This window comes from Anopheles gambiae, chromosome 2, assembly GCF_943734735.2.
Source record: "Anopheles gambiae chromosome 2, idAnoGambNW_F1_1, whole genome shotgun sequence".
Lineage (NCBI taxonomy): Eukaryota > Metazoa > Arthropoda > Insecta > Diptera > Culicidae > Anopheles > Anopheles gambiae.
Genome location: NC_064601.1, coordinates 51,802,772 through 51,829,090, shown reverse-complemented (window position 1 = coordinate 51,829,090; position 26,319 = coordinate 51,802,772). Strand labels below are relative to the sequence as shown.

The following is a 26,319-nucleotide window of genomic DNA, read 5'->3' as shown; positions in this document are numbered from 1 at the left end:
TTTGTCTTCTTGTTTTTTTTTGGTTTCATTATCTGCTAACCATTTTCCGTGTCCTGCAAGAGGCTTTCCCCGTTTTCTTTAGCTGACCGGTTACATTCAGGTTTAGTTAACCTTCAGAACAGTTGTTTGTCTGCAATATGAAGGATTGGTGATGGAAGGTACACATTGATCAATAAGTAAACTAAATTACACACGGCTGGATTCGGTTCGCAGATTAAGCAATTTGACTAGTAGTACAGGTGCAAGGCTATTTTTGCATCGACTCTTTTTAACCTCTCGCTACGGGTGGAAATCAAGAGCCTGGGTCTGGCCGTTGTCAACAAGGCCAAGGTGAAACGAAATTATTTATCTCAATTGTTCTTCATAAATGGTATTGCTGAGGAAAATGGGTCATCTTTAATGGTTGAATCGATACAACAAAGATGTATATGTCATTAGACTGTTTTAGGTGATAATCAATCCCGGAAGAAAACACTTGTGTACATTTCTAAGTCATCACAACACATAATAAAATGAGTCATTTGGGCCAAGCGTTGTTATGGTTGGAATATACAGGCGACATTTTTCGTAGTAATGTTTATTTTTCCCCCTTTTTCGTTTATATTCTTTTCAGCAATCACGCAATAGTTCCTGTTCTACAATGTTCTCGTGTTGTTTGTTCCGCCTTCGTTACACTTTACTTTAGCTAGTTTTCAATCAGTAGTTTTAAATTTTTTAACATTACTCATAGCCGTAGGGTTTTCGCTACAATGCTTCCGTCGATAATCCCGCCGCTTGTACGGACAGGAAAGATAGACGTTGTTTTATTCGTTAGTTTCGAATCCTAGTTGGGGTTATAGTTTCACTGTTTTCTTAGACTAATTATGCGCGAGCCAAGGTTTGCTCGATCCAGGGCGTGTTTCGCACAAACAGTGTGCGAAAAAAAAAATAAATAAAAATAGCCGACAAGAAAAGAAACGTATGAGTTTTTTTATGTTGTTGTTGCTTTTTGTCAAATACGGAGAATATCGGTAACGATCTACGTGTCTAAAGACTTTATTGTATTAGCGTGTTAGAACAGCATGTGTGGTATTGCAAAAGAACACAAGTGTTTTTTTTTAATTTTCGTTTTCATGTCTTTTTCTATTCTTGTTTTTTTTTTAATAGAATGCTGAGCTGAGCGGCTTATTTGTTTTGTTGCTGTGGTTGAGTTGTGTTAGGTTTTGTTTTTTTTGTTACCTGTATTTATTTTTTTCGTTCTAATGATTGTTGTTAAACTTTAGATTATAATAGTAATAGAAAGAATGCATGTCTATCAATTTAACCTCGCCAATTCATACAACGCCGTCAATGGAAAGTTTGCTTTCCCTGTTTTGCATAAAGTGATTCGTACATAGGTTTATAATTTTGTCTTGTATGAAGAAAAAAACATGTTCTTTAATTCAAATATTTCTGTTCCATGCTACTGCTGCTGTGGTCTCTGTTTAGATGCTTTTCGTTTCTGATACGCCTTCATCGTTCTCTTTCATTCGTTTCATTTAGCTAAAATTTACAGGGTTTCGAAATTTATGATCTATACTTTTTTACATTTACTAATTGGAAACGCGGTACGTTCGAATGTTTTTTTTGCTATTACCGATACAAATATACAACTCAACTTTGCAGATCAATAAAACGAACTTTGTCTCTAAGCTAGGAACATGAAAATGCATATCGTGTTGGCATAATGAAATAAGAAGAGTCGTAGAAAATGTATTATTGTACACACATGCATAAAAAACTTTCAAAAAATAATTATAAAACTTTACGGGTATGTTCGAATTGATATGCATGCAAATAAAATATACAAAACATAAAAACATCAATAGAATCCTTTTTTGCTTCATCATCTATAAAGTTACAGTTGATCACGTTGAAATAGTAATTGTAAAATGGCAATAGTTATTGTTCGAAGTTCGAGCCAGTCCAACCTGTACATAACATTCATTCGCCTTTTGCTGCTTTTGTATTTTTTATCGCTTCCTATAAATAGCCTTGAAATTTTAGTTCGTTTGTGTATTATTACAGTAAATAAAATCCTGCATGAATTCTGTGATCGATGGCCTCTTTGTTTGAAATAGGCCATCGATTGAACAAAACATTATCGTGGCCATGTTTAAAATCCTACAAGGTTTTTAAAAAATAACGTAGCAAGACGTAACATATTATTATATTCTGATTGTAACTGTAATACTTGCAATAGTATTGATTATCCACCAGATGAAACGAACTCTGTCGCAGGTTTGATGTAGTGTGTGCTGTACTTCCTACCCTCGAAACTGACTCTAGCGTACTAGTACGATGAGTTAGTATCGTGGATAGACTGTAGTAGTAGTTAGTATCATTGTGTTTACTAGCATCCGTGCACCCGGCCAGCTATTCTTATCTCTGTGCGTTTCTTTCCATCTATGTTGCTTGAGACGATATTTGTTCGATCTGTTTTCTTCTTTGGCTTTGCGAGTGTTTGTTATTGATGCTATTTTAATGTATTTGAAATTTATGCTGTCTGTTTCTAGTGTGTGGCGGTTTTTTGATATGATTGTTATTCATACTTTTTTGAGTTTTTATTGTTTCGTTGCGCAATTTATGAGTATAGATAACGCCCAAAAGATTAGCTGAACTGAACGGGGGTTCCGTATTTTTGAGCGCGTTGTACTGATCGATTTGTAACATAAATGCATTGACATGAACACCTCCCATCTTAGGTATGTGCATGTGTATATTAGTTCTTGCTTAAATAAGTTAACGCTTAACGTAAGTTGATGTCTTACTAGTTCAACATCAACCAAATCAATGAGATGATAACATTTATGGAAATGCTCTTCATTCACCCTGTATCTGTAGCTCCAAAATATCTACACTTTCAATGGTGATCGTTCGTATGGTTGTGTTTTTTTATCTGACAGTGTAGCGGGAACGGTGTTGAACTATCTCTATTCCTACGATCATTTTATGCCTACCTCCTAAGAGAAAATGGTAGGCCTTCACTGGTTCTTGCTAGCAGGTAGCTTTGTGAGAGGAAATTAAACATTTGGCTTAATATGTAGTGATGAAAAGAGCTCATAAAATGACGATTGAAAATAAAATTGCTTTATACGGTGCATGTGCTATAGTTTTAAATAGTTAAGTTTAAATAAAAAATGAAACTATAACTATAAAAATTGCCATGCTTTCGCCTTACACTGATTCAATGCTGTCTTTCTGCTATGTACAAAGAGAAGCTTTAAAGAGTTGTGTGGCTTATGATCTCTTTAGCGAGTAAGTGTCAATATCAGCATAGAACTGAAATGTTTCGCAATGAATGTTAAAAAAAACAAAAGTTTTTTTTTAGGAGTAGAGCGTCGTTGTAAAAGCGTGGTTGTTAGCGACAGTCAATAAGAGAAAATAAGAAAATTGGATAAAAAGGTTAGCAATTGCAACGCACTTATTGAAAACTGGGAACTTATTGAAACTACACAGGTTGGATATTTTTCATTCCCATGGCAATTAACAACAATAACTTATCCTAAGGTACGCTTTTTACACCTTCTTTTGGACGAAAATAATCAATTTTCTAGCAATATGGTTGAGGTCTGATATATACAGAACGGCTTGGAGAAAACTAAACTTTGCGATCGAAACAACTACACAGTTTGATACTGTCGAAGGTTTGCATTGTATTTAACATTGCTGGAATTACTTTTTTTGCCTGTTATTTTTTATCGAAAAGAGTGAAACAGTTACGTTGTAACTTGAACGCTTTAACATACACGATTAGAATTAGCTACGGCTATCGTGTTCATGCTTTGTTTAGCAACATGTTTGTCTGTTACTCAAATAAGAGGGAGCGTCTGAGAAAAATAGGGGTTAATTGAATATCTACTCTCCACTGCACTTGATTTTCAACATATCTTCATAGTATACGATACGTGTAGTTTTATTATGATTTATCCATTTTTTGTTTTGATAATACTAATACTAATGTTTTCAAGTCAATATAGATCAATCACAGAGATTATTTTTAAGTAATACAGTACCTTTCATCGCGACAATAGCTTGCGACGCACGGTTCGCATTGATGAAGCGCCCGGCCGGGGATCATCTCTCACTTTTTTCCATTGATATTTAGCGCGAGGAAAGTGTAGACCGTTTTCTAGCTTATGTGTTTCGTTTACTAGTTCCTTCCTGTTTTTTGTCAGATTAGCTTAGATGTTGGAATTGTTTTCGTTGCCTTTTCGTAGTTTGCTAACTTAGTGTCGCAAAATGTGAGAATTGTAATGGTTTGTAGCAGTTTGAAATGAAAATTGAGAAAGGCAATTCTTGATGTATGGAAAACAAATTAATTGAGAGTAAATATAAAATCTCTTACTGCTCGTCGAAGAAACTATACATCGTATATTGCGGTAGTGGAATTAAAAGAACGTATTATTTGCGTTGCCGTATAAGCAGTGCACAACGAATTGTAGCAGTTTTAGACCTAACACCGAGTCGATCATACAAGCGAGAATATTTCCATCTCGCATCGTCGCATTTGACGGTTCCTAGCTCGGATTCCTAAATTGTCCATACGTGAACTTTCTCCGCAACGACACACCAGGACGCTCGTTCGTAGTAAGAGGAAACGATGTGTAGACTGGTAACGTGATGGTTGATCAACGCGTCCAGTTCTCCTTCCCGGAACACGTGATAATATCGATGATGCGTCGCAGAACCTCCAATCGACGGACTGTCGAGCGACGCGGTACTGGTCGAATGGGCCCACGAGTCAACACTGGCGTGAGATTCAAAGGAGGGTATGGAGGATTTTTTCGTTGCTGATAATGGTTTACGTTCGCCGCCACAGATCGGTATACCCGAACAGGTCGCTGGAGCTGGCGGCACATGTGCTGCGGATGAGCTTCCCGCTGTGGTCAGCCCGGAGCCCAGTGAGCTCGTCGTTGCCTGCATCGTTGCCGTCGTCGTCGTCGTTGTCGTCGTCGTTGTTAATGTTGTGAGTAGTGACGGTATGACAGAAACTGAAGCACAGTTCCAGCGACCACATGGATCGGTCGCATCTTTGCCACTGCCACTATTGTTGTTACTACTGCTGCCGTGTTGGAAGCTTCCGCCAGCCTGGCTCTGTGTCGTCAACTGTTTTGCACTGCTAAAACTAGACACCTTGCTACGTCGTCTACAGTTGTCTGTTGTACTGCTTGTCCCACTAGTTGCCACATTCGCTCCCGACACTGTTCCGGGGGGACGCTCTGATTCAAGGGACGCGTGAAGATGCTCCTCGGAGCTGTCTTCTTCCTGTATTAGCAAAGTCGTATCGTTGGACAGTTCCGGATCATCCTCGTCCAGTTCCGGTATGATGACAAAGTCGTCGACCGTCTTGCCACCGAGATTCTTACATTTTAAACTTGACACTACCTTTAACACGCTCGGGCCTGCCAAAGGTTGACTGCCTGCCGATACATTTTCCAACCCGTGCATGCGGCGCTCTTCAAGTTCATTAAATTCTTCATCGTCATCCGTCTCCTCGTGGATGATCGGAGCCATAGATGAACCGTAGCTTGGGCCGAGCGAATCGTTGCTCCCACCGAACTGGCCTCCCAATCCGCCACCCGATCCCATGTTGGACAGGTTTGCTAACATTAATCTCCGCTCGCGAAGTTCCGCCCGTAGCTGATTTAGATCTCGCAGATCACCGTTGAGCTTCTTAAGATAGGGGTCGACGATCGGAGGCGATTCGATTGCGCCACCTGGGCGTATTCTGCAATCAACCGCAAATACGTCGTCATCTTCATCGAAACTTTCGTTCCGCTTTTTTTCGTTTTCCAGCTCCTTCAGCAGTTGCGCGCTTAGTTTTTCGGCAAAATCCACCAAATGTTGACGCGAGTCATGGTCATCTACGTCGGTAGCGTGCGACAGTACGGATGAGCCGGTCGTCGTATTGCGCAGTCCATTGAATCGCATCGGTTTGCCATCGGTTCCGACGCGTTCCGGTATCGCCATATCCACAACGTCTTCCAGCTTGTGTGCGACAACCGCAGCTGCTTCCACTAGTGGCGGAATAGTAGGTACTCCTACAGCGGGAATCAAAATGCCCGCATCGGTAACGCCTGACCCACTTGGTTGTGGTTGTTGTTGCACAGTTCCGGTTGCATTGCCTGCAGGAAGCGGAGACAGCGAAGGGCGGAGTGCACTGATCACACTATCAATAGAGTCGGGCGATGATGGTTCGCTCGAGTCGCTGTCCAGATCGTCCGTCTCCGGGTTAAACAGCTCAAGCGAGAGAAGTTTTGGCACAGGTACGGGAGCCGCCGTACTACTGCCGGCGGCTGCCGAGGTCTGTCGGCGCAGGATTGGATAGTTGCCGCTGCGGCGAAATTTGGGTATCGGGGGTAAGTCCTTGATCTGCTGGCGTGTGATCTTTTGTGAGTTTGCCTTCTGAGGTGAAACATGTGGTTTGCCCTCAGTGCTGGAGTTTCTTCTACTAGCTGTCCTGGGTGGCTCAGTTTTGCTAGCGCAACTACTCGGTATCGCTTTAGTGGTCGTCGAAGCGATTGCATTGTCGGCAGCATTCGTTCCAACTGATGTACTGCGTATAGCTGCTTCGGACACGGAAGGTTCGGTGGCTCCAGTGCTGCTCCTTCCAGGAGGTTCCTTAGTGGCCGTTTCTTGCTGTTCAAGTTGCCAGGGTAGTATAACCGTATCTTCGAACGTGAATTGGTTGCTGTTAGAAGCAGTAGAGGCAGAGCTGAACGGAATTTGCTCGTCTGCCGAATCGGAAGCAAACCCTACACAACCGGATTTGGTTCGGGGAGGCGCCGGGGAGTGGGCCGGTGTTGGGCAAGGCATCACCAAAGGCGATGTTGGCACTGATGAGGAAGGCATACAGCTCATCGCTGCTCCGGGGCTGAAGAAATCGGCCACACTGTTCGTTACACCGTTAGCACCATTTCCGCCACTACACGTACTATAACTACTACCATTACTTCCGCTTGCCATACTGCAGCTGCCGTTCGATTGCACTTGCTGCTGCTGCTGTGGTTGCTGCTGCTGCTGTTGTTGTTGTTGTTGTTGGTCTGGTTTAGGAATGTAAATCACAGATGCAAAACTATCCTCTGATTCAATGCTGGTATCACTCTGCAGACTACTATCCTTGGATGAATCTGTACCATGAGCACGAGAAGACGGGAAATAGAACAGAAAAGAACAGGTATAGATGTTAGTACGCTCTATGTCAACAAGTCTTACACTACGTGCCACAAATCTAATAGAGGCAAGCGGAAGAGTGGTTCTCAATAATAATTGTAAAACAAAATTAGAACTAAAAGGTAGAATGCCAATTCAGGTAGGCTAATGCATAGAGCATAAATAGTCAGAAGCATGACACTGGAGCTTAGTCTGGTGCTGTCCGAGGGGATGAGGTGCAATATCGATAGACATGTAAATTTTACGAGTATGTAAATTATACAAAGAACGGATAAGGAGCACACAGTTTGGATGGCTGATTCTAAGGCAAGGCGTGTTATAATATAATAGGATGACAATATTGTCGAATGATAATGATGCGACCGAAAGATATGTGATCGATTTTAACGCCATTGTCGGTGACAATGAGCAGCTAATGAATTGTTTGCAATGTAATGTAACGTGAAAGGTTTTTTCACACATTTGATGATAATGTTTGCAAAGGAGCAAAGCTAAAATCAGCTATATGCTATTATCTATCTATCCAAACCGGTCACGATAACGCGAAGCCATATCTAAACATTGCAACTAATACACACTGAACAAAAACTACTCGTCAATCTAGGTTCATCTAGTTTTGTAGGATTGTACATGCTCATCTACTAGCTTTCGCTAATTCGCTATGCTTTCCGTTCGGGCTCATGCAGACATTGACGCTTTACTTTACTAATTACGCCACTGGAAACCACATCGGCACTAGATCGAACTAATGCTACCGGTTATTTTGAGAACCAGACTAATACGTTTAACGATTACTACTACGAGCTAGAAACTGTACGGTTTTGTAGGTACCCGCAAAACGTTGTCGTTTAATGAAAGTAGAACGAAAACTGTCTGTAGAAAAGAAATAGATGAGCATTACCAATAGTAGAAGGATGGAATGTCATGGTTGATCAAGAGGTTGATAGAAAGAGAGATAGAAAGAGAACAATAGAAAGAAAGAGAGAGAGAGAGATAGAAAGAGAAAAGGTATAGAGAAGAGAAAAGGGAAAAGTGAGAGAACAAGAAACAGTGACGACAGGTTACTAATAAAATAGGACGGATGTTGACGGATGTCAAATATTGGAAGGATGTTGACTTGCTTCGGAGCTTCTCCTACTTGCGAGGGAAAGAAACGTGTGCGTGATACAGAACAACAGTGAATGAGATATCTTTTGTGTGGGTATGTGTTTGGTGTGTACGTGTGATGTTTCCTAGCGTGATCGTAACGTGATCGATGTGTGCTGTGAAGGGATAGATGAGTGAGGCATGTGAACAACATGACATAGTACTAGAGATAGAGACCATTCGCAGACAATACTTGTACAAATTGGATCGAAACCATCGAACAGGGATGGCCTCAAGCACAGTCTGCATTCACAACAGTAGAAACACAATAAACGTCATATTTTAAACACAGCTCATTAATGCAGGATCGAGGATCACAAAAACGGGTAAGGAAATGGTGGAACAGACGTAATTGCTGATACACAGCCCCGTGAAGTGGTTGCAGGTAATTAGTATATGCAAACAGTGTGACATGTTGCAAGAAGGTATAGGTAACAGTGATAATAGTAAAGTGTGATGAACACGTGGAAAGAGTGAGAGAGAGAGACAGTGAGTGAAAGAGAGTGGGGAATGTGATTGTCGTTATGCCTCAAATCGTCTCTCGTTCCATCACCGAGAAGGAAACAGTTCATTTTCCTACTTCCTTATCGTGTGTAATGGGCGTAGACATGAAGAGAAATCAAAGGGGTTGTTTCAAAACTTGAAATAGAAGAGAGCGTTTGAACTAGATCGATTGTTACACGTCACGGATGGAAGGGTCAGGATGTTAGAGACAAAGAGATGGAAAAAGGGGTAGAAAAGGATGAAAGTGGTAATAATTGCCGAGGTGGCTGCATTGCGAAGCGCGAACAGAGGCAACTTACCGGAACCACTTTCCCTCGAATGTCGCCTCGGTTTGGACGCTTCGTCCTGGCTGCTGCCCATCGAGGCGAGGAGCTTATCGTGAGCGATGGCGCCGTTGCCGTTACTGCCAATGCCATTGCCGTTGCTGCTGTTGCTGCTGGTGCCGCTGCCGCTGGCAGAGTTATTGCGGGACAATCGGTGGTGTCTACCGGAGTCCCCGAACCGACCCGTCCCACCGTGCTCCGGATACATCCCGGCCAGGCAGCTCGGGCAGGCAGTGCAGTCGCCCGAATCGTAACCGTACGGCGGCCGACCGCTCGGTGGCCCATGCGGATTGTGATGCAGATGGTGCGGGTGATGATGGTTGGGGTGGTGATGATGGGGATGGTAATGATGGTGATGATGATGGTGATGCGGATGACCACCACCGGTACCGCTGCCGCCGCCGCCGCCGCCGGTCGGTCCACCGTGGTATGCGGCCGGCGTTGCCGCCTTGATGTTCTGTATGATCTTAACGAAGCCGTTCTTAGTGACACGCTCGAGGCTGCCGGTCGACGTTTTAAGCTTGGTCGCAAAGCCCTCCTTGATTACCTGCAGCCGCTTGGTAAAGAGCGATCGGCACAGGAAGCTCTCGTTCAGCGAGATTTGCTTCTGTATGCGCTTCCGGATGCGCTCCTTTTCGCGCAGCCGGCTTTCGGCCATCAGCTCTTCGTTAAGCGAGCTCTGCTTGCGCAGTAGCTGGACTCGCGACTCATTGCGCAGCCCGTGCTCCCGATAGGCTTGTGCGGAGGACTCGGTAAACTTATAGTCCACGTCGTCGCATAGTGACTGTTTCTGTTTCACAAGCTTTGGTCGGCGGGACACTGGCGTCGGTTCCGCGGCGGGGGTCGCTTTCGATTCAGGTATTTGAGCACCTAAACTTGGTACACTTGAACGTGATCTAACTATGGTTTTTGGTGGTGGATTTAGTATACTACCTAAACTCCGGCTCTTGAGGCCAGCAGACAGCGGCGGTTCCGGCAGGTCGTCGAAGTCTTCCAAGCGCCTGAGCTCGATGGGCAGATCCTTCGCGTCCTCGTAGTCGAGGCTGCTGTCATGCTTAGTTTCCCGCGAGCTCCATGACTCCAGGAACCAAGGACTGCGTTTACTGCCTGCGAGTTTCTGTGAGATCGAGCGCGAAAGAGAGATAGAGAGAGAGAACATGCGGGATAAAATTAGCGAACGCTCGGCAAGGAAGGTGAACCTTCAACGAGCATCCCTTTCTGAGTATGATACCTGTATTGCACGGCGCACAAAGCTGTAGCATGTTTCACCAGGCGAAGATGAGGACAAGCTTGAGCTGTCCCCATCGCCGGCCGAACGACTCGAGTTAGTCGAGTCCTCCGTATACGCGTGGTACGGCGGCAAGAAGTCGTCGTCATCTTCGTCGTCCGAAATGCCGCCAGTTTTACAGCGAGGTGGTTGCCAAGGTACGAGTACGTCCTGTGACTCAAAGCGCCGGTGTCGTTGCTCCAGTGCCCACACGGTTATGATGACGCGACCCCCAATACGTAAGATGCGTGCCAGCTCGCGTATAGCTCCGACGCGCCGTTCCGTGGTGGCGAAATGATGAACCACTGCCAGTGATAGAACCGCATCGAACGATTCGTCACGAAATGGTAGTTCGAGGTTATCACATATCGCTACCTAAAAGAAGGTTTGCATTAGTTTAGTACCTAAAAGAATCTGTTGCATTTAGTGCACTCACTTCACCACCCTTCCCATGGGCAACCTGCGTCAGGCGGTAGCACCGATCGACACCGATCGTGTAGATGAGTGGATTGAAGCCGGAAAGGTAGCGTCCGTTGCCACAGCCGACATCGCACACGAGCGAACCAGGCTCTAAACCTCCCAGGAATTGTGCTACCTTTGGACGAATCTGTCCATTCGGTTCCTCGCAGTTTTCGTACACGTCGTGGACGTAGGCTCGCTCGAGGGCCGCCGAACGACCACTGGTGTCCGTTCGGCCGCTTCGCTCCGTCATCGAGCGGGTTTCAGTCGTTTCCTCTGTTAGTAAATACAACACAAATAAGCCAGAGAATAGTTTACAAATGGAAAACTTGTTTACAATTGTTAGCAAAAAAATCAAAAGAAATATCATTGATTGTACATGAAGTTGGCAACCATAATGCTAACTGACCATACGAACATAGCTTTCAAATATTCTTCAAGATGCTAAAAAAAAAAGCTATCCAGGTTAGGAAACTCATATTTCTTTTATTAACTATTTGCAAACATATTTCTTTTATTCACTTGATGGACAGAACGCTGTAACAATCCATTACATTAGCTATTGGCTGGCTCGGCGGTTGTCGTCATCACCGAATAACATAAATAATCAGTAGAAATTTAATTTAGAATAATTTGATCACTTCTCACGATTCTCATATACCGCTTCGCGCCGCTTTTTATCATCTCATCATACACAAAATAGAATTCATTCACGGAAATAGCGACTGGGACGTGTCACCTTGTAAGCAATTCTGCCTCGACATCGAAGCTAGCGGGCGGGCTTGCGGGAACGAAATGAAAACATATTTTCACAAATGGAGATTTCGTTCCTTCCATGTGCTGCGATCTGTCGTTGACAGATAGCACGACATGAGGAGGAAACGACGACTAAATAAGTCGCACGTAATGTATTTCTATCGCCGTAAAGCGAGAGGGGTTTTTTTTCATTCCTTGATGGATTTATTTTCAGCAGAATCCCATTTCTAGCGCCTTCGAATTACTCCCGAACCTCAGATCACTAGGTATGTATGATAACAAGGAAAAAGTGGGATGCAAATACTGTATCCGTTTCTGTTAATGAAATGGGAAATTAAGGAGATGTCAGCTTTACCTAAGTTCTGTTTAGATTTGATTGACGATATTTTCTTGGTTTGCACACTGTTCACTACGGTGAGCAGTATTATGCTCTTTGAAGCCTCGTTAGGCTTAATAATCTTATCAATAAGTATGAGTCTCCTGCCACATAGTTTTTAAGGATTTGTGTTTTTATCAAAAAACGAAAATGTGAAACAAGTATCTTGTCTTTTTTAACATAGTGCCGTTCATACTGAGCGTTACATCGTATCCATTTATTCAGCGCAAGATGAAATATTTATATTACAGTACTGCCGTACTAGTGCCTCTTACTCTTTTTCTCTTGCCGTCGCTTTCCCCTATTTTGATTAATGTTTGTTCCCGGTCGTACTTGAACCCATTACGTATGGGTCAAGGTACAAACGAGTACGAAAGAAACGCTCATTCTCCTGTACAGGAACCTTAGCTTCCCGAGGGTTTCTGTGACTTGCAACCATAAGCGCTGTTTTTTCGTATGTCCCTCTATCCAGTTAGTGCTGCGCCTGAAAATAACCTCAAACCATTCCCTCGCTCGTCTAGTTATGTTGGGAGACGAGAAAAATAGACGTAGAGCGAAGGAGAATAGCTCCTGTCCAAGAAACTCGACTGCATTAGAAAAACGGTGTAGGTTTATGCACGCAAACGCTTTCGTTGCATGCCATCCCCATGTTCGCCTGGGTTTCCTTCTCAAGAGGTGATGCTAATAAGACCAGCGAATCGAGGCGAAAGCGAATGCGGGCACACGGAAAGGAACATGACTTGGGCCACGACTCCTGCTACTACCCTGACCTCGCCACTAATCTTGCGATCATTATCCCTGCCCAGGCGAGGACGTTGGGCGAGAACAACCGAACTCCGGCGGCGCCTTCACGTTTACTTACTCTAACGATGGTCAAATTTAGCACCAATCTGGTGCATTTGGTCGATATATCTTTCGTACGATGTGTACCATTTGCTTTCTCGCTTCATTTTTTATTTTCTTTTTTTGGTCAATGGTTCGGAAGTGAGTGAGTGTGTATGATTGCTTTACTTATCGTTACAACACTCAACGTTGGGCTGGGTGAGGGAACAACATTTGCCGCAACGAGAACTATCTAGGCCGCAAAACGGTGCGGAAATTTGTGTAGAAGGCCAACCGTCGGTTTGGTGGCGATTTGTAATTTTACGGATGGAAAACAATGTTTTTGCTGCAGTTTAATTAGGTGCTCTACGCTGCATGTGATGCAGTGCTTGGTTTTCGTTTGTTTTCGGTAAGGATGTTACACATTCGTCCTTGAGACTCTGCAATTTGACTGACCTGAGTGTTCGGTACGTAGTGCTTGTTTAAACTTGTTGGTTTACCACAAGCGTTGGGAATTGTTTAAATTTTAATTCTGAGCTACTTCCGAATACTCTACAGTCTGATTCGGTCGATGAATAATTCAATCAGTTTAAACATGTATACTACTGGGCTTTATGCATACTGATGTTGTAAACTCTAATATACGTTTGTGTCTTGAAGTTTAACACGTTTTACGAACCTTTGCTATTTGCAATGCAAGATTATTCACTAATCCAAAAAGCAAAGGAACATGAACTCGATTACCGCTTAAATAAGCATAAATAGCTATAAAAATAAGCTTCCTGTCAGTTTCCACTGAGCTACTGTTATTGCTGCAGCGACTCCATACCATTACGTTTACACGGCACAAAAAACTCCGTTCCCGAGTCGTTAATTGTATTTTTGTCTCGTCTTGGTGGTGGCAAATTAATTCCATCTGGGTAACGATCGGCAGCATCTGTTAAGGTCCTGACCAACCCAACGGCTTACATTAAGTTGGACCGATTATGAATAGTGATTGGCTTGGGAAGAATGAATATTAAATCAGGCGTTAGTGTATCCGGTCTGGCGGTCGGAGCATTCAGTGTCAATGAGCCATTCCGAGGTTGTGCGACAGTTTCGGGACTGTTGCTCTAATGTTGTTGGAATACAATTGTAAAAGAGCATTCGATTTCCACCGTAATAGTAATAGGTGGTTTAAAAAAGGAAAAACCAAAACCATCAACATTGAACCATTTAATACCATTAGTAAGTTTACGAATACAGGTGTCCCTCGAGATACGACTGTATTTGGGACCGAAAAAATGTCGCAAAGCAAGGCGTAAGTCGAAAAAGTCGTATGTCGAATATCTATGAATATAAAGTTTATAACCGAAGTTGAAGAGTTGGAATCTATGACATCGTGTATTTTATTTAAAATAATGTTCGATAATGTAATAATTATATTTTAAAAGACGTACACATTATAGATATTCAAGATAGAGTAGTTGTGGAATCTTTGGAAATGTGTGTATAACGGTTATTAGCCTAGAAATTCAAAAAAATACATCAATTTCTTGTCAATGACAACTTTTAACTGTCAAAATCAAAATCGTCGTATCTGCAAATCGTCGTAACTCGAGGAGGTCGTAACTCGGAGGACGCCTGTACAATTATAAAACTATATGCAGCCACTAACTAAATCAGGCCATATTTTTACTAAGTGCCTATCTTAGCTAACTTTTAACACCTTTTCGATTGGTAGCATTACTAAATGGGCAAAATATTTCTTGTTAATCATTTCTAGAAATTCATACACACTTGTGTACATTAAGGCCTGGGTCTATGAACATGTTGCGGTAACATTTGTTCAATAGCAACATTTATGGATTTTCCTATTTATTTCAAAAACTGTGCACAAATTTGCTCACAAAAACATTTCAAAATTAAGTTTAAATTACTTTTTATCCGTTTTAGTGTACAAACAAGTGCGGAAATGTTCCTGCAACAAATAAACATGAAACATTCATGAAACATCGATTTGTTTCACTTGCAACAAAAATGTTCCCATAACATGAGTTTGACAATTCGTCCATACGATTTGGCAACAAATGTTCCCGCAACATTTTCATAAACCTGGGCCTAAATCGAAAAAGGACTTCAATGTTTCATATATTGATACTTCATTACGATCTCTCACTATAAGCCATGTCGAACTGTCAAAAAGTTCGAGAAAAACTGTGTATCATCCATCAATATGCACATAAGTAAAACTTATGTGCCTCTATATTTGTAAATGATTTTTTTTTGTGATCAGCAAAAGTGTTTGTTTTATAGAATTATACTTTAAAAGTTTTAATAAAAATATTAATGATCTCTCATCTGGTTCGGTTTAGGAATCCGTATTGCTAAAACTATGTTTAGATGTAATTCAAAGCATTAATAACCAAACTCCTAAAAACTAAAATAAGGAGCGCTACCGTCATCAACACGCACAACTTAACAATATGCCCGTGGTGGGCTAAATCCTATAATGGACCGTCCTCACGTGGCTGCGTGGTACTGACAAAGTTTCGAAAGCCTGTACAGGCTGGCCTGTCCGCGTGGGGACGTTACTCCAAATAGAATAAAAACTAAAATTCATTGATTAATTCACAAAGAAGGCAACGAATAGCAAACTTTAACATGTCAAGCACTTTACAAGTTAATCACATACTCTGATAAATCATAGTATTATATATATGAACTCGTATGAAAAGCAACTGTAGCATGTATAAATTGTTTGCCACTTTTTAGGACTTGGGAAACTATTTCACCATTTCCTGGCGATAACACACGTAGCTCGTGAAAGAATTTCATTTTTAGAAAAGCTTGTTACAATTTGTTTTCCGATACTCAAGATTAAATTATCAACAGGCATATCTAGCATAAAATTTAAACATATTTGATCAAGAAACATTGAAAAAGTCTACAAAATATATATCCTCAATATATGTCAGCCGCGGAAAATATGCAAACAATGCTAAGTGGTGATCCACAAGAGGTTGGAGAGTACTGGTATAGATGACGTGTTTTTTGCGTTGGTTCTTGGTATCTTTCCAGTAAGAAAATTTGTTACAAATGAATGACAGTGTTTGAAAAACACTGAAAAGAGCATTCGTTATTATTGATCACCAAACGATTATTCCTATGCACTCGGGTCATCGCAAAGGATGAAAAATGTACTATTACAGGAAAACGAAGCGACAGTACGGATGAAATCAATAGGGTGAAGGAGAGATTTTTCTCGACCATAAATGCTACAAAGGTCAACCAGGCCGCTAATAGAAACGTATGGTGGTCCGATGTGTATGGCGGTCATTGACGCCTCCGTACGATGTCATTCGTCGATCCATGTAAAAGGATAAGACTCCCACACGAAAGACAATCATTATGTTACTCCTCCACGATCCACGACAAAACTCGTTACCGAGTCGGAGCTGTTTCAGTTGCACCGTTTCGTTGCGCCTGTTTGGTAAATTGCTGGCCACATTCCAACCACTGTGTATTTTGGCATCTTTAAAACATTGCTTGCTGGTTTGCCGCTAGTGCAATGAAGAGTTTTGTTGTAGAAAGGGATAGAAGGTTCTGCCGGCCCTTGGTAACAGCGGTGCTGTTGGTGAGATCGTTGCAAAATGCAATGAAAGCTTTCGTCGTCAATGGTAGGATGTTTGCGATGACATCCTTGTTCAACCCACAACGAGCGTCAGCGAGACATAAAGGGTGGAGGAATATTTATGTGGTGCACCCACGACACTAAATGCTTTTAAACAAATACATCCAACCACCCACCATTCCAGCCTCATGCGCGCTGATAATCATAGACCATTTTTCTGTAGAAACGACATTCAAAGGATTGTTGGCTAGCGTTACTGGGCAATCACTACAAGCGAGGCAAGAAGGCTTCGAATCTTGGCTAACTCTTGGGAAAGCGAGAAATCTGAAACAAAAATCTCATTCCACCCCACCAATTCTCTTGAACGACGGACTGGAAGCAGAGGCGGGGGCGAGAAAATAATAAAACAAATTGACCCTTTCGAAGTGGCAGAATGGGTTGAAGTGGCTTCTGGCCTAGCTGGAGCCAACCGTGCCGACTACGGCGCTGAGGTCTTTCCAGAGCCAACCAAAAGCCCACCGCAAGCAAAAGGACGGCAAAGAACGCTGTGAAAATTCGAGGCGGTTTGGCTGGCGCCTGATTTACGCGCCTACCAAAGTGCTACGGCTCAGCGGCAATGACCATCTGTGCGCCCGATGGCTAGACGATGATGTCCGGAATCTTCGTCCCAAGCGAACGCACAGCGCGACGTACGGAATAGCGCGACAACGGTTCTTCGGCAGTATATCCTTTGGTATGTTTCGGGTCGCCGTAATTTCCGTACGGGTTGGACTATTTTCACGTGCGTTAGATCCGGTGTTTGTGGTTGCGTCATCCATCGGAGGGTGGTTCGGCGTCAATCCGATAAGTGCTCTGGAAAGATTTCCGGAATGAGTGAGCCATCAAACGATCGGCTAATAAATGACACCAATCGGTCGAACGTTAACCATTGGTTTGCTCATCGGACCGCCGCTCCTCAGCTGTCTAGCCGAAATTGCAGAACGGCAGTTCTGGGATTGAAATTTTTACCCTGCCATATTAAACCACTGCAATTGAGCGGTGGTTCATGGAATGGTAGGAACGGTTTTATTGCGATTTGATTATATTGGCCGAATGGGAAAGATGGTCTGCGAAGCAGTTTAATCATTCGGTCAGTCCCAAGCACACTAGTTGGTACCAAATATGCAATGCCGCATTGGAAGCAACGCTTCAACTATATTATGTGGTAGTATTTGAGGAAGAGCGTAATTGCTGCAGAATCGGCCCTTTTTATTATACCACACGCGTACAGACATTATCCAGACGGCCATTTGGCAGCAACTGATGGCAAACTATTGCGTTCGTGTCTGATCTTTTTTATTGTACAGTTAAGCAAAGTTGGCCATTTCTGAGTAGATAGACTACAGCTGAGATCTTGTGAGATTTTTTAATTATGACCATCGTTTAAAACGGTGAAGCCCAAGTGGTCCCTACCAGTGAGCGCTGGAAAATGTATAGTCGGTGGTAGGAGTGAAATAGTTTACAAAAGAGTGATGTGGATGATCGATATTGACAATTTCAACGTCTTTTGTTTTTAAAGTGTCTATCTGTATTGCTAGTTTGTCACGTTTAACACCCACTGAGTTAATGACTTGATATAATTCATTGAATTCATAATACTGTGGCTACATCCATAACATGATCGGAACTGTCGGTTCCTTAAATCTATGAAAGGTATGAATATGAAAAACATATTTATGTATTTATTCAGTTCTTTAGTTCAATCGGACTGCTGCAATGGCGTCTACTAAGCACAGACCTCAACTTTATGGGATATTTTGCGTTTTTGTTTCTACAAAAAAAAGATTAAAATAGACGTTTCTCTGGGATAACTTTAATACCCTAGAAATGAGAGCAAGACAAAATAATTAAGCGATGTAATAATATGAACCGGTCTCGTGGTACAGTCGTCAACTCGTACGACTTAACAACATTCCGGTCATGGGTCCAAGTCCCGAATGCACCGTGCCCCCATACGCAGGACTGACTATCCTGCTATGGTAATTAATAAGTCACTGAAACCCAAGCCCCCACTAATGATACACGCAGGCTTTGTGACCAACAATGGTTGTTGTCCACCAAAGAAGAAGATAATATTGAAAAGCAAAAACAATTTTCAGCCAGATTTCAGAAATTTCAGTAATCGTAGTTTCTAGATTAATACGCTATGTTGTACAAAAATAATTTACGAAATAATTTGCAAATAATTTATGAAATAATGTGTAAAAAGGTAACGATAGTTTTATGTCGCTGTGTCTTTTTCCTAGTTCGTATTCATGTACAGGTGTCCCCCGAGATACGACTGTATTTGGGACCGAAAAAATGTCCCAAAGCAAGGCGTAAGTCGAAAAAGTCGTATGTCGAATATCTATGAACATAAAATTTATAACCGAAGTTGAAGAGTTGGATTTTATTATATCGTGTATTTTATTTAAAATAATGTTCGATAATGTAATAATTATATTTTAAAAACCGTACACAATATAGATATTCAAGATAGGGTAGTTGTGGAATCTTTGGAAATGTATGTATAACGGTTATCAGCCCAGAAATTCAAAAAAAAATACATCAATTTCTTGTCAATGACAACTTTTAACTGTCAAAATCAAAATCGTCGTATCTGCGAATCGTCGTAACTCGGGGGACGCCTGTATAAATATATAAATTTAAAGTATGAAGTAGAGAAATGATAATTATTAATGACCTGATTCCACTTGGTTCGAAAATCAAAGGACAGGAAAGGAAACAAAGGAACATGTTAGTATTAGACCGATCAAATTTCAAATTAAATTAAATTAATAAAAGGCGAAATTGATGCTCCCGAGCTTCTTCTTAAAATAAATTTGTACGCCCCTGACCACGCGCTACGTCCTCGAAATTTTCTGATCAAAATAGACCGGGCCCGTACTTCCAGAGGAGCTCATGATCCAATTATTTCAATGTGTAAAGCTTTCAATAAGTTCTACTGCTTTTTTGACTTCAACATTACAGTTGCCACGTTTAAATGTTCATGTCTGTTTTCAAATATATAGCAAGTAAGGTTATTTTAAGTATTACTTTATTTTAATATTGCAAAGGCCCCTGCGCGCGCCACGCAATTATCTTCAATAAATAAATTATTTAAACGTATCGTGAAGTGTTCATCCTATTGTTGGTGTCTCGACCTATGACATCAACCCTTATACATGTTTAGTAGTAGACCTAAAAATGTGTACCACGTAACCGTGGGTAAATGATTTCGGTTGAGGTATCGAAGTACACAAAAAGAAGTGCTACACTTATTAGCCAAACTATTTGCCGTACAATATCACGCTGTTTTGACGTACACAATATGGCAAAAACAGACAGCTGATGATGGTAATACATTCTATATCATATACTATTTTCACATATTTGTGAAACTTGGTGGTTTGCTGAGCTGTTCAAAATCACTTACCCTCATAGCTGGCACCTCCGATTTTTGACTTAACTAACGAAAAGCTGGATGCCGTTGAGGAGGTTGTTAGGGTTCCCATCAGCTTTCCGTTGCTCGGCGCCTGATCGTCTTTACGTCTGTACACGTCTGTTTCGCAATTCAACTCTGCCGTCTCTGTTCTAGCGCCTGCTGCAGATTGGTTGCTTGGGTCTGTTGCTGGGTTGTCCTGTGAGCGATGGCTGCTCGGTTGTAGAGTCGCTCGGTTGGGCACACCTTCCGATGCCTACAGCAGACACCTTTTGTGGCACTAGCTGGTGCCCCGTGACTGTCGACTGGCGCAATCATTCGTCATTCGTCCGTTTACTGGGTTTCCGGTGTGCAAATACGAAGATACGATAACCAGTAGCAATTGATTTAAATCTGGGTACTTTTTCTCCAACACACAGCACTGGCTAAACGCAGGTCGCTCTTATGCTTGCCGATCAACTGCTCTTAATCCCTTAAATCCCACGATCACTTCGATCACGTTTGATTCGATTGGTAGTGCGCTGTTTGCCGATGCTGATATCGTTTGCTTAATTATCCGTGTCGTGAGCTTTAAATCATCACAGGCAATAAACTACACATAGCAGTGTATCGAAACTGTAGTTGCTACTCTTAGACACAAGATACGTTAACGAAATCATATGATATTGCACACTCTGAAAAATCACTTCAACATCACTGCAACTATTAGGATGTTCACTGTTCATTCGCTGTTCAGTGTTTCGTTGCTAATCGAATCGACTGTTTTACAGAGGCTTCTTTTCCGGTATCATTCCGAAACAGATCTTGAATCATTTATGCACGCTGCTCATTATTCACAAAGCCCTCCGAAGAGAAGGATTATTTACGTACCAAACATATTTACACTGCTCGCCTACACTCACACATTTCTTGCGATAAAAAACTACACTTTTTGTACGATGCCAGCCTGGAGAGAAATGGAAAAACCGTTTAACGGAATAAGACATAAAAATTGCAAAATGGCATGGCTAAAAGCCCTACTAGCTTCCTGGTCACAGTAAGTTGTTGAACTGAGGCTTCATATTTGAGAGCTGCCCCCGGGCAGTATATTCCCTCACGTCCCAGGACATTTTATACTAGTCTTCACGCACCGCTGCTCTCTCGCTTGTACCGAACCCTCCACGGCCAGATTCTGCTTGTGTGTGTGTGTGTGTGTGTGTGTGTGTGTGAGTGTGTATGTGTGTGTGTGTGTGAGTGTGTTTGAGTGTATGTTGACGTTCCTGAAATTTTCGCTTCGCGGTTTCCGTTTCTCGATCACGAACATTCAATATTTGCTCGGGTTTGGCTGGAAACTGGGAAACTGTTCGTACAGAGGCAAATCAATTTTGCGACATTTTCATTACGCTTCAAAATGCCGCCAGTTTGCAAGGGGAGTAGATTAAGCGGGGAAGAGTGTCTCACCGTACTTGTGTTCGGGGTTAGATTTCCTGAGCAATCGCTTTTCCTATACCTTTTGCTGGGTCCTACAAGCAGCCGCCGTAGTACCGCTACTCTTATCGGTCGGGATTCATACATGCCTCCCACCAAAGGGTACAGAAGGGGTTGGGCGCACAGGCGAGGGCGGAAAATCACGTAGTTCCCACGTGTCGGTCGGGAAGCCGAAATCTTATAGCTTCTTTTTTCCCATCTCGATTGTAGGACTCAGTGTGTGTGCATGTGTGTTTCCAAAGTTGCTGCAGTGGTTCAGTATCACTTTGCTACGGTGAAACCGTCGTCGACGTCGTCGTTGCTCGCAAGCAGTCGCCACACAGAGTACAAAGGGTAGTCTTTACACGGCTGGTCTCTTTCCCGCAAACAAACTAAATCATACCGAAGCTTACTGCAAGCGGGAAACGACGGGAAAAAAGTTTTTCTCCCCCATTCCATGCGCGCATCAACGGAATCGTCCGCATTCGGACGTCGTTAACCGGCTGCGATATTGCAAAATAATAATAATAATAATAATAATATACAAATTGCGGCAAGATAAAGAAAAAAACGCTACGGGGCTCGTCAGCGTGTTTCAGGCAGGGTCGCGACTCACGGAGGGACGCGAGTTTATTTCTTATCATTTTAGATGAGAAAAACTATTTTGCAGAAAGTAGAGCATTCAAGATGCAACATTAACAAACGTGCATGCTTTGGTTTGCTATTATATCTTCGTTTTTTTATAATTGTTTAAACGTTAAAAGGTAATAAAACAGCTACAACTCAGTTTCAGTTCAGGGAACAGCGAATATATGTCTTCGTTGAAAGTATAATGTTGGTTTCCACAAATGAAACGCCAACCATTGGTGACGGATATTACCACATACATAAAAGCCGTACGAAATAAAAAGCAAATATTGAACTGCTTCCCTATCAGCCAGCCTACCTGCCACGCTGTGGCAGCTGCTGTGCCTTTATTACCAAACCTTCGCCTGGTGAAAACGTACACATTTGCACGCGTTTTTTTCGATAGCTGTACAGTATCATACATGCACTGAAAGCCCGCGACACGCACACAACGAAGTTCGTAAACACTAATGTAACTGCGGGCGCAAACTCACAACTGCTCCTACTTGCTTGTGGCTTGATGTTGGAAGCATCAATCATCATTATTTCCACCTCATCAGAATATAATCTAAATAAATGGGAAAACTGTTCATCCAAAGGCTAAAGTGTGCCAATGAACAAAGTCTTTGTTTGTGTTTTTTTAAACAGAAAGCGTAACAAAGTAATGCAAAAGTATGATTCCTGTTCGTATTGTATTGAGGGAAAACTGTGGCTCGCTCGCTTTCCCAACACACAAACGTCATACTCACAAGTCTCACGGGTGCACTACCACATATATAGACACACACACACACATCGTCTCAAAACGTGGAAATGAAAAGCATTATTTGCTGGTGTGGCGTATAGGATTCGCGTCAGAGTCAGGACATGCCCTTGTCTAGTTTGAGAGAACCATTTCTAGAGAGGAAGTTGGAGGATATTAAGCGTGAGCGAAACTGTTATACTGATAGTGACGAACTGTGGAAATAAGATTGTAATATGCACTAGCGTTTCATCTGCCCGGGTGAAAACGTTTCCATGACAATCCATTAGCTCAGTAAATCCTTTTCCGTTAACCCGATAGCCATCTTTGTTTTATGATTGTCACTTCCACAGTGTATTGAGCTTATTTATCTTCAACCAGAGTGGAGCAAAGAAACATACTCGTTGCACAAATTCACACTCAAAAACACACACACACACTCACATACACACAAACATGAGAGATTATCCTGGCCACATTATACCGCCCGTGCTGATGTTTGTTTGATGGAATTGGTTTCCTGGAAGTAGGTCGAGGCAGAAAATAGCTCCAGACACTAATGGGCAGCACGAAAGAGACAGCGCTAGTATGGTAACGAAAACGAACTTTATTGCAGTGGAAGGTGAATCCTCCCATTTAAACTGATTTAAACTGAAATCGCTTTCACATTCTGACATGCTGTAGCTGTTCACCAATTTGTTCGGTAAAGTTTGCCTATTTCTGCTGCAAGTTACCCAAGTTGCGAAGAAAATAAAGTACAAAATACGCCACTTACACACTGAAAGCGACCTGGGATACGGTTATGATGGCGCACATTCTTTCACGCACACTTGCGACAGGCGGGAACGAATGCGTCCCACAGCCCATTGTTCACTTCACAGTTTTGCTGGTTTTGACATCAAAAAACTCTTTTCACCCCATCTGCACAACACTAAAGACACTGCAAAATAGCTTCAAGTTGTGGCACTCGGTGAAAAAAAAACTCTTACCGTTTGGAGGGTAAATTAAATAGCCCGACGGATTCTACTATGACCACTTGCACACACTGCCTATATTACCAACACAAGGATCCGCAGACCACCACTGCACTGTACGCTGGTGTTGGTGCAATGATGGGTGATTTGAAAGAAGAGAAATAAAAGAAAACGCCACCCGTCAGGCCAAACAGGCTTCCTGTAGTTGAATTGGTGGCCGTCGCGATCGGATGCGAAAACCCTTCTGACCGAACGGGACGCGAACGGAAAACCCTCAACGCCATCGCCATACACATCGTGCTCTCGAGCTCTAGGGCTTGGTGTTCATCCGAAACCCCGAACCAAACACGATGCCAACAGCGTTCGCATGCGTTGGAACGGTGCGTGCGGGGTTGTAGGTGGCAACGTTTTTGTGAATGAATCTGATTCGAACGGCTATCGGACTTCGAGAGAAGAGCGCGCGAGCACTTGGCTTTGTAGCACACCGGATTTCGTCATCGGGAAAATGGTGAGGATTGCTCATCGAGAAATTCATTCGATTCATGAAACGCTATGCCAGAGTCCAGCGTTATTATTTGTTTCTTTTTTTTCGTTATTATTATTTCTGGGGACCAGCGGAACAGATGCTCATTAGCCTTTGGAGGGTTAGCACGATGAAACGATGAATGAAATGAACACGATACACAAAACACACACACACACATCCCTCGCTTGTAGGTAGGGAAGGGACGGGAGTTGTTTCGTTGGAGCAGGAGGTCCCGGGGAAATGTTTACTTGATACGAATTTAATTCGACTTACACGTTACACAAAACTCTTAAAAATCAGCTCCACCGCAAATAAGATATTTCTTAATCCACTTGAAAGACCTGGCGTCTCCATAGACTATCTTGAAAAAGGTATAAGATTATGTTGACTTAAAAATATGTGTTAACTGTACTACTCAACGATATTCTAATTAGCAAGTTATTAAATACCCTGATACTCTTCTCACACGCGAGGTACGGGCGTAATGGTAGTTAAACTTCGACATAAACGCACAGCAGAATCCAGCATACATCACGCTCGATTTGCCACAAAACCGCCGAACCCATCAGTCTAAACGGTTAGATAACAGTGCGTCTTATCATCTCGATAAACCCATTTCGGTCGTCCTGCTGGCGTGATGTTCTCTTCCTTCCGGGGTTTACTTCACGACGATGTACGACAAGAAAAAAAGCACCGCGCACTGCGTTGCCGGCCACTTTCAAACCACACCAGCGCCGGTTGCGGTTGACTTCGAATTACAACTGCGTCACATTTGGGGTTCGGGTCAGCTGCAGCTAGGGCGGGGTGAGTGATAAAACAGACTCGAATGGAAATGCCATCGCTTCGTTTCGCTTTGGCCTACGAGAGAAGGCCCGGTAAGAAGGGCGTCCGTGCTGTCCTAGCCTTTGCTGCTCTGTGTGTTTTATCTCTGGCGTTTGTGAGTCTGTGTGTGTGTGTGTTGCAATTGATGTCAGTTTCAAGAGCAACCGCACATGCGCTTTTGTCACAGCGGTAGACCATTTCCGAGGTTGATTCCTTATCGTAGCTATATTACACTGTTTTGTATTTCCCTGTCGTCTTAGGTCATTAAATAGGTACGAACTAGCAGAATAGCACGCTTTTTGTACTTTACCGAAACACAGTCGTTGATGTTGGGTGATGTAAAAGCATAGAAAATTGCAGAATACTTTTTCTCCACGAGCATATGAGCTGGGAAAGTTTTGAGTATTAATCACTGTCCGTATACATGAAAGGAAAATTACACATTGTTTTGCAGTACACACAATGAAACACAAAATTAAGTTTGTTTGTTCAATTGTGATACAGTTTTTTATCTTTATCAATATCGTGGTTAAAAAGTATAATAATTATAAAAACACTACTCGTAAGACTCAACCAATAGCATTGTTGGTAAAACGGTAACCAGATCGCTTTGCCTACAGGGATGAACATCTACACACTACAACACAATGCACTAGACTGTTTTGGAGGTGCTGTAGTTTGTGGCCACCGGCAGTGCATCCTAGACGACACACATGCACATGCACTCGCGTCATTGTCGTACGTGAGCTGTGTTGCTTCGGATATTCTGGGGCTGCTTTGGTAAACTGTCGTGAAGAAGAGGAAGAGTTGAATCCTTTTCCGAATACATGCCGCCTGCCACTGCTCAAGCGGGGGTAGTATCCGTTACGGCTGCAGCCGTGAACTTGAATGAGCTGCGCAAAGGATTTCCTTCGTTGCACGTAATACTACGCCCGTATGTATGCCTGCAGTGCTAATAGTGGTGAGGTAGGATAGGAGGGAACAACCCAGTCAAACGTGTAAACGCTCACACCGAACAGGACGATCCGGGACGAGCGAACAGCAGCTGCTATAGAATGGAGCTTTTACGGGTGACATTCGTTTGAAACCGCCCGTCAGCCATTACACACACGCATTCACAACAGAAACGCACACAAAGAAGCGCGGAAATTTGGTGAATGGCGAAAGAGGGATCAAATAGTGGACGGGGAGACGAAACAACAAACCATATCCCGACACATTCGGCTACGGGATGGTTGTAGTTTGCGTGGGCAGCAACCGAG

The 26,319-nt window shown here is 42.7% G+C and overlaps 1 protein-coding gene across 9 annotated transcripts; it reads right to left on the bottom strand.

The window, feature by feature from the left end:
* Positions 1-533: 533 nt before the first annotated feature.
* LOC1274094 (serine-rich adhesin for platelets) lies at positions 534-26,073 on the bottom strand. 9 transcript variants are annotated; one of them, XM_061650179.1, is made up of 8 exons: positions 23,725-23,973; positions 19,915-20,866; positions 10,871-11,169; positions 10,399-10,809; positions 10,101-10,284; positions 9,144-10,037; positions 8,026-8,067; positions 534-7,151 (listed from the first exon to the last, which is right to left on the bottom strand). In XM_061650179.1, the coding sequence occupies exons 2-8, from the start codon at positions 19,991-19,993 to the stop codon at positions 4,552-4,554; spliced, it is 4,509 nt and encodes a 1,502-aa protein (XP_061506163.1). In that variant the 5' UTR covers positions 19,994-20,866; positions 23,725-23,973; the 3' UTR covers positions 534-4,551. The 9 variants fall into 9 exon arrangements, with proteins under 9 accessions (XP_061506163.1, XP_061506159.1, XP_061506160.1 ...); XM_061650175.1 differs by lacking the exon at positions 23,725-23,973 and adding an exon at positions 25,618-26,073 and having other exon boundaries at positions 9,144-10,284; XM_061650176.1 differs by lacking the exon at positions 23,725-23,973 and adding an exon at positions 25,368-25,586 and having other exon boundaries at positions 9,144-10,284.
* Between the last annotated feature and the right edge of the window lie 246 nt (positions 26,074-26,319).

What these genes read in the sequence shown, in the direction of transcription:
- LOC1274094 (XM_061650175.1), bottom strand. Translation starts at nt 19,993, where the DNA reads ATGGGAACCCTAACAACCTCCTCAACGGCATCCAGCTTTTCGTTAGTT. An exon ending in CCCATGGGAAGGGTGGTGAA is followed by an intron (nt 10,810 to 10,870) that starts GTGAGTGCACTA and finishes ACCTTCTTTTAG; the next exon opens with GTAGCGATATGTGATAACCT. An exon ending in TAAACGACAACGTTTTGCGG is followed by an intron (nt 7,152 to 8,025) that starts GTACCTACAAAA and finishes CTCATGGTACAG; the next exon opens with ATTCATCCAAGGATAGTAGT.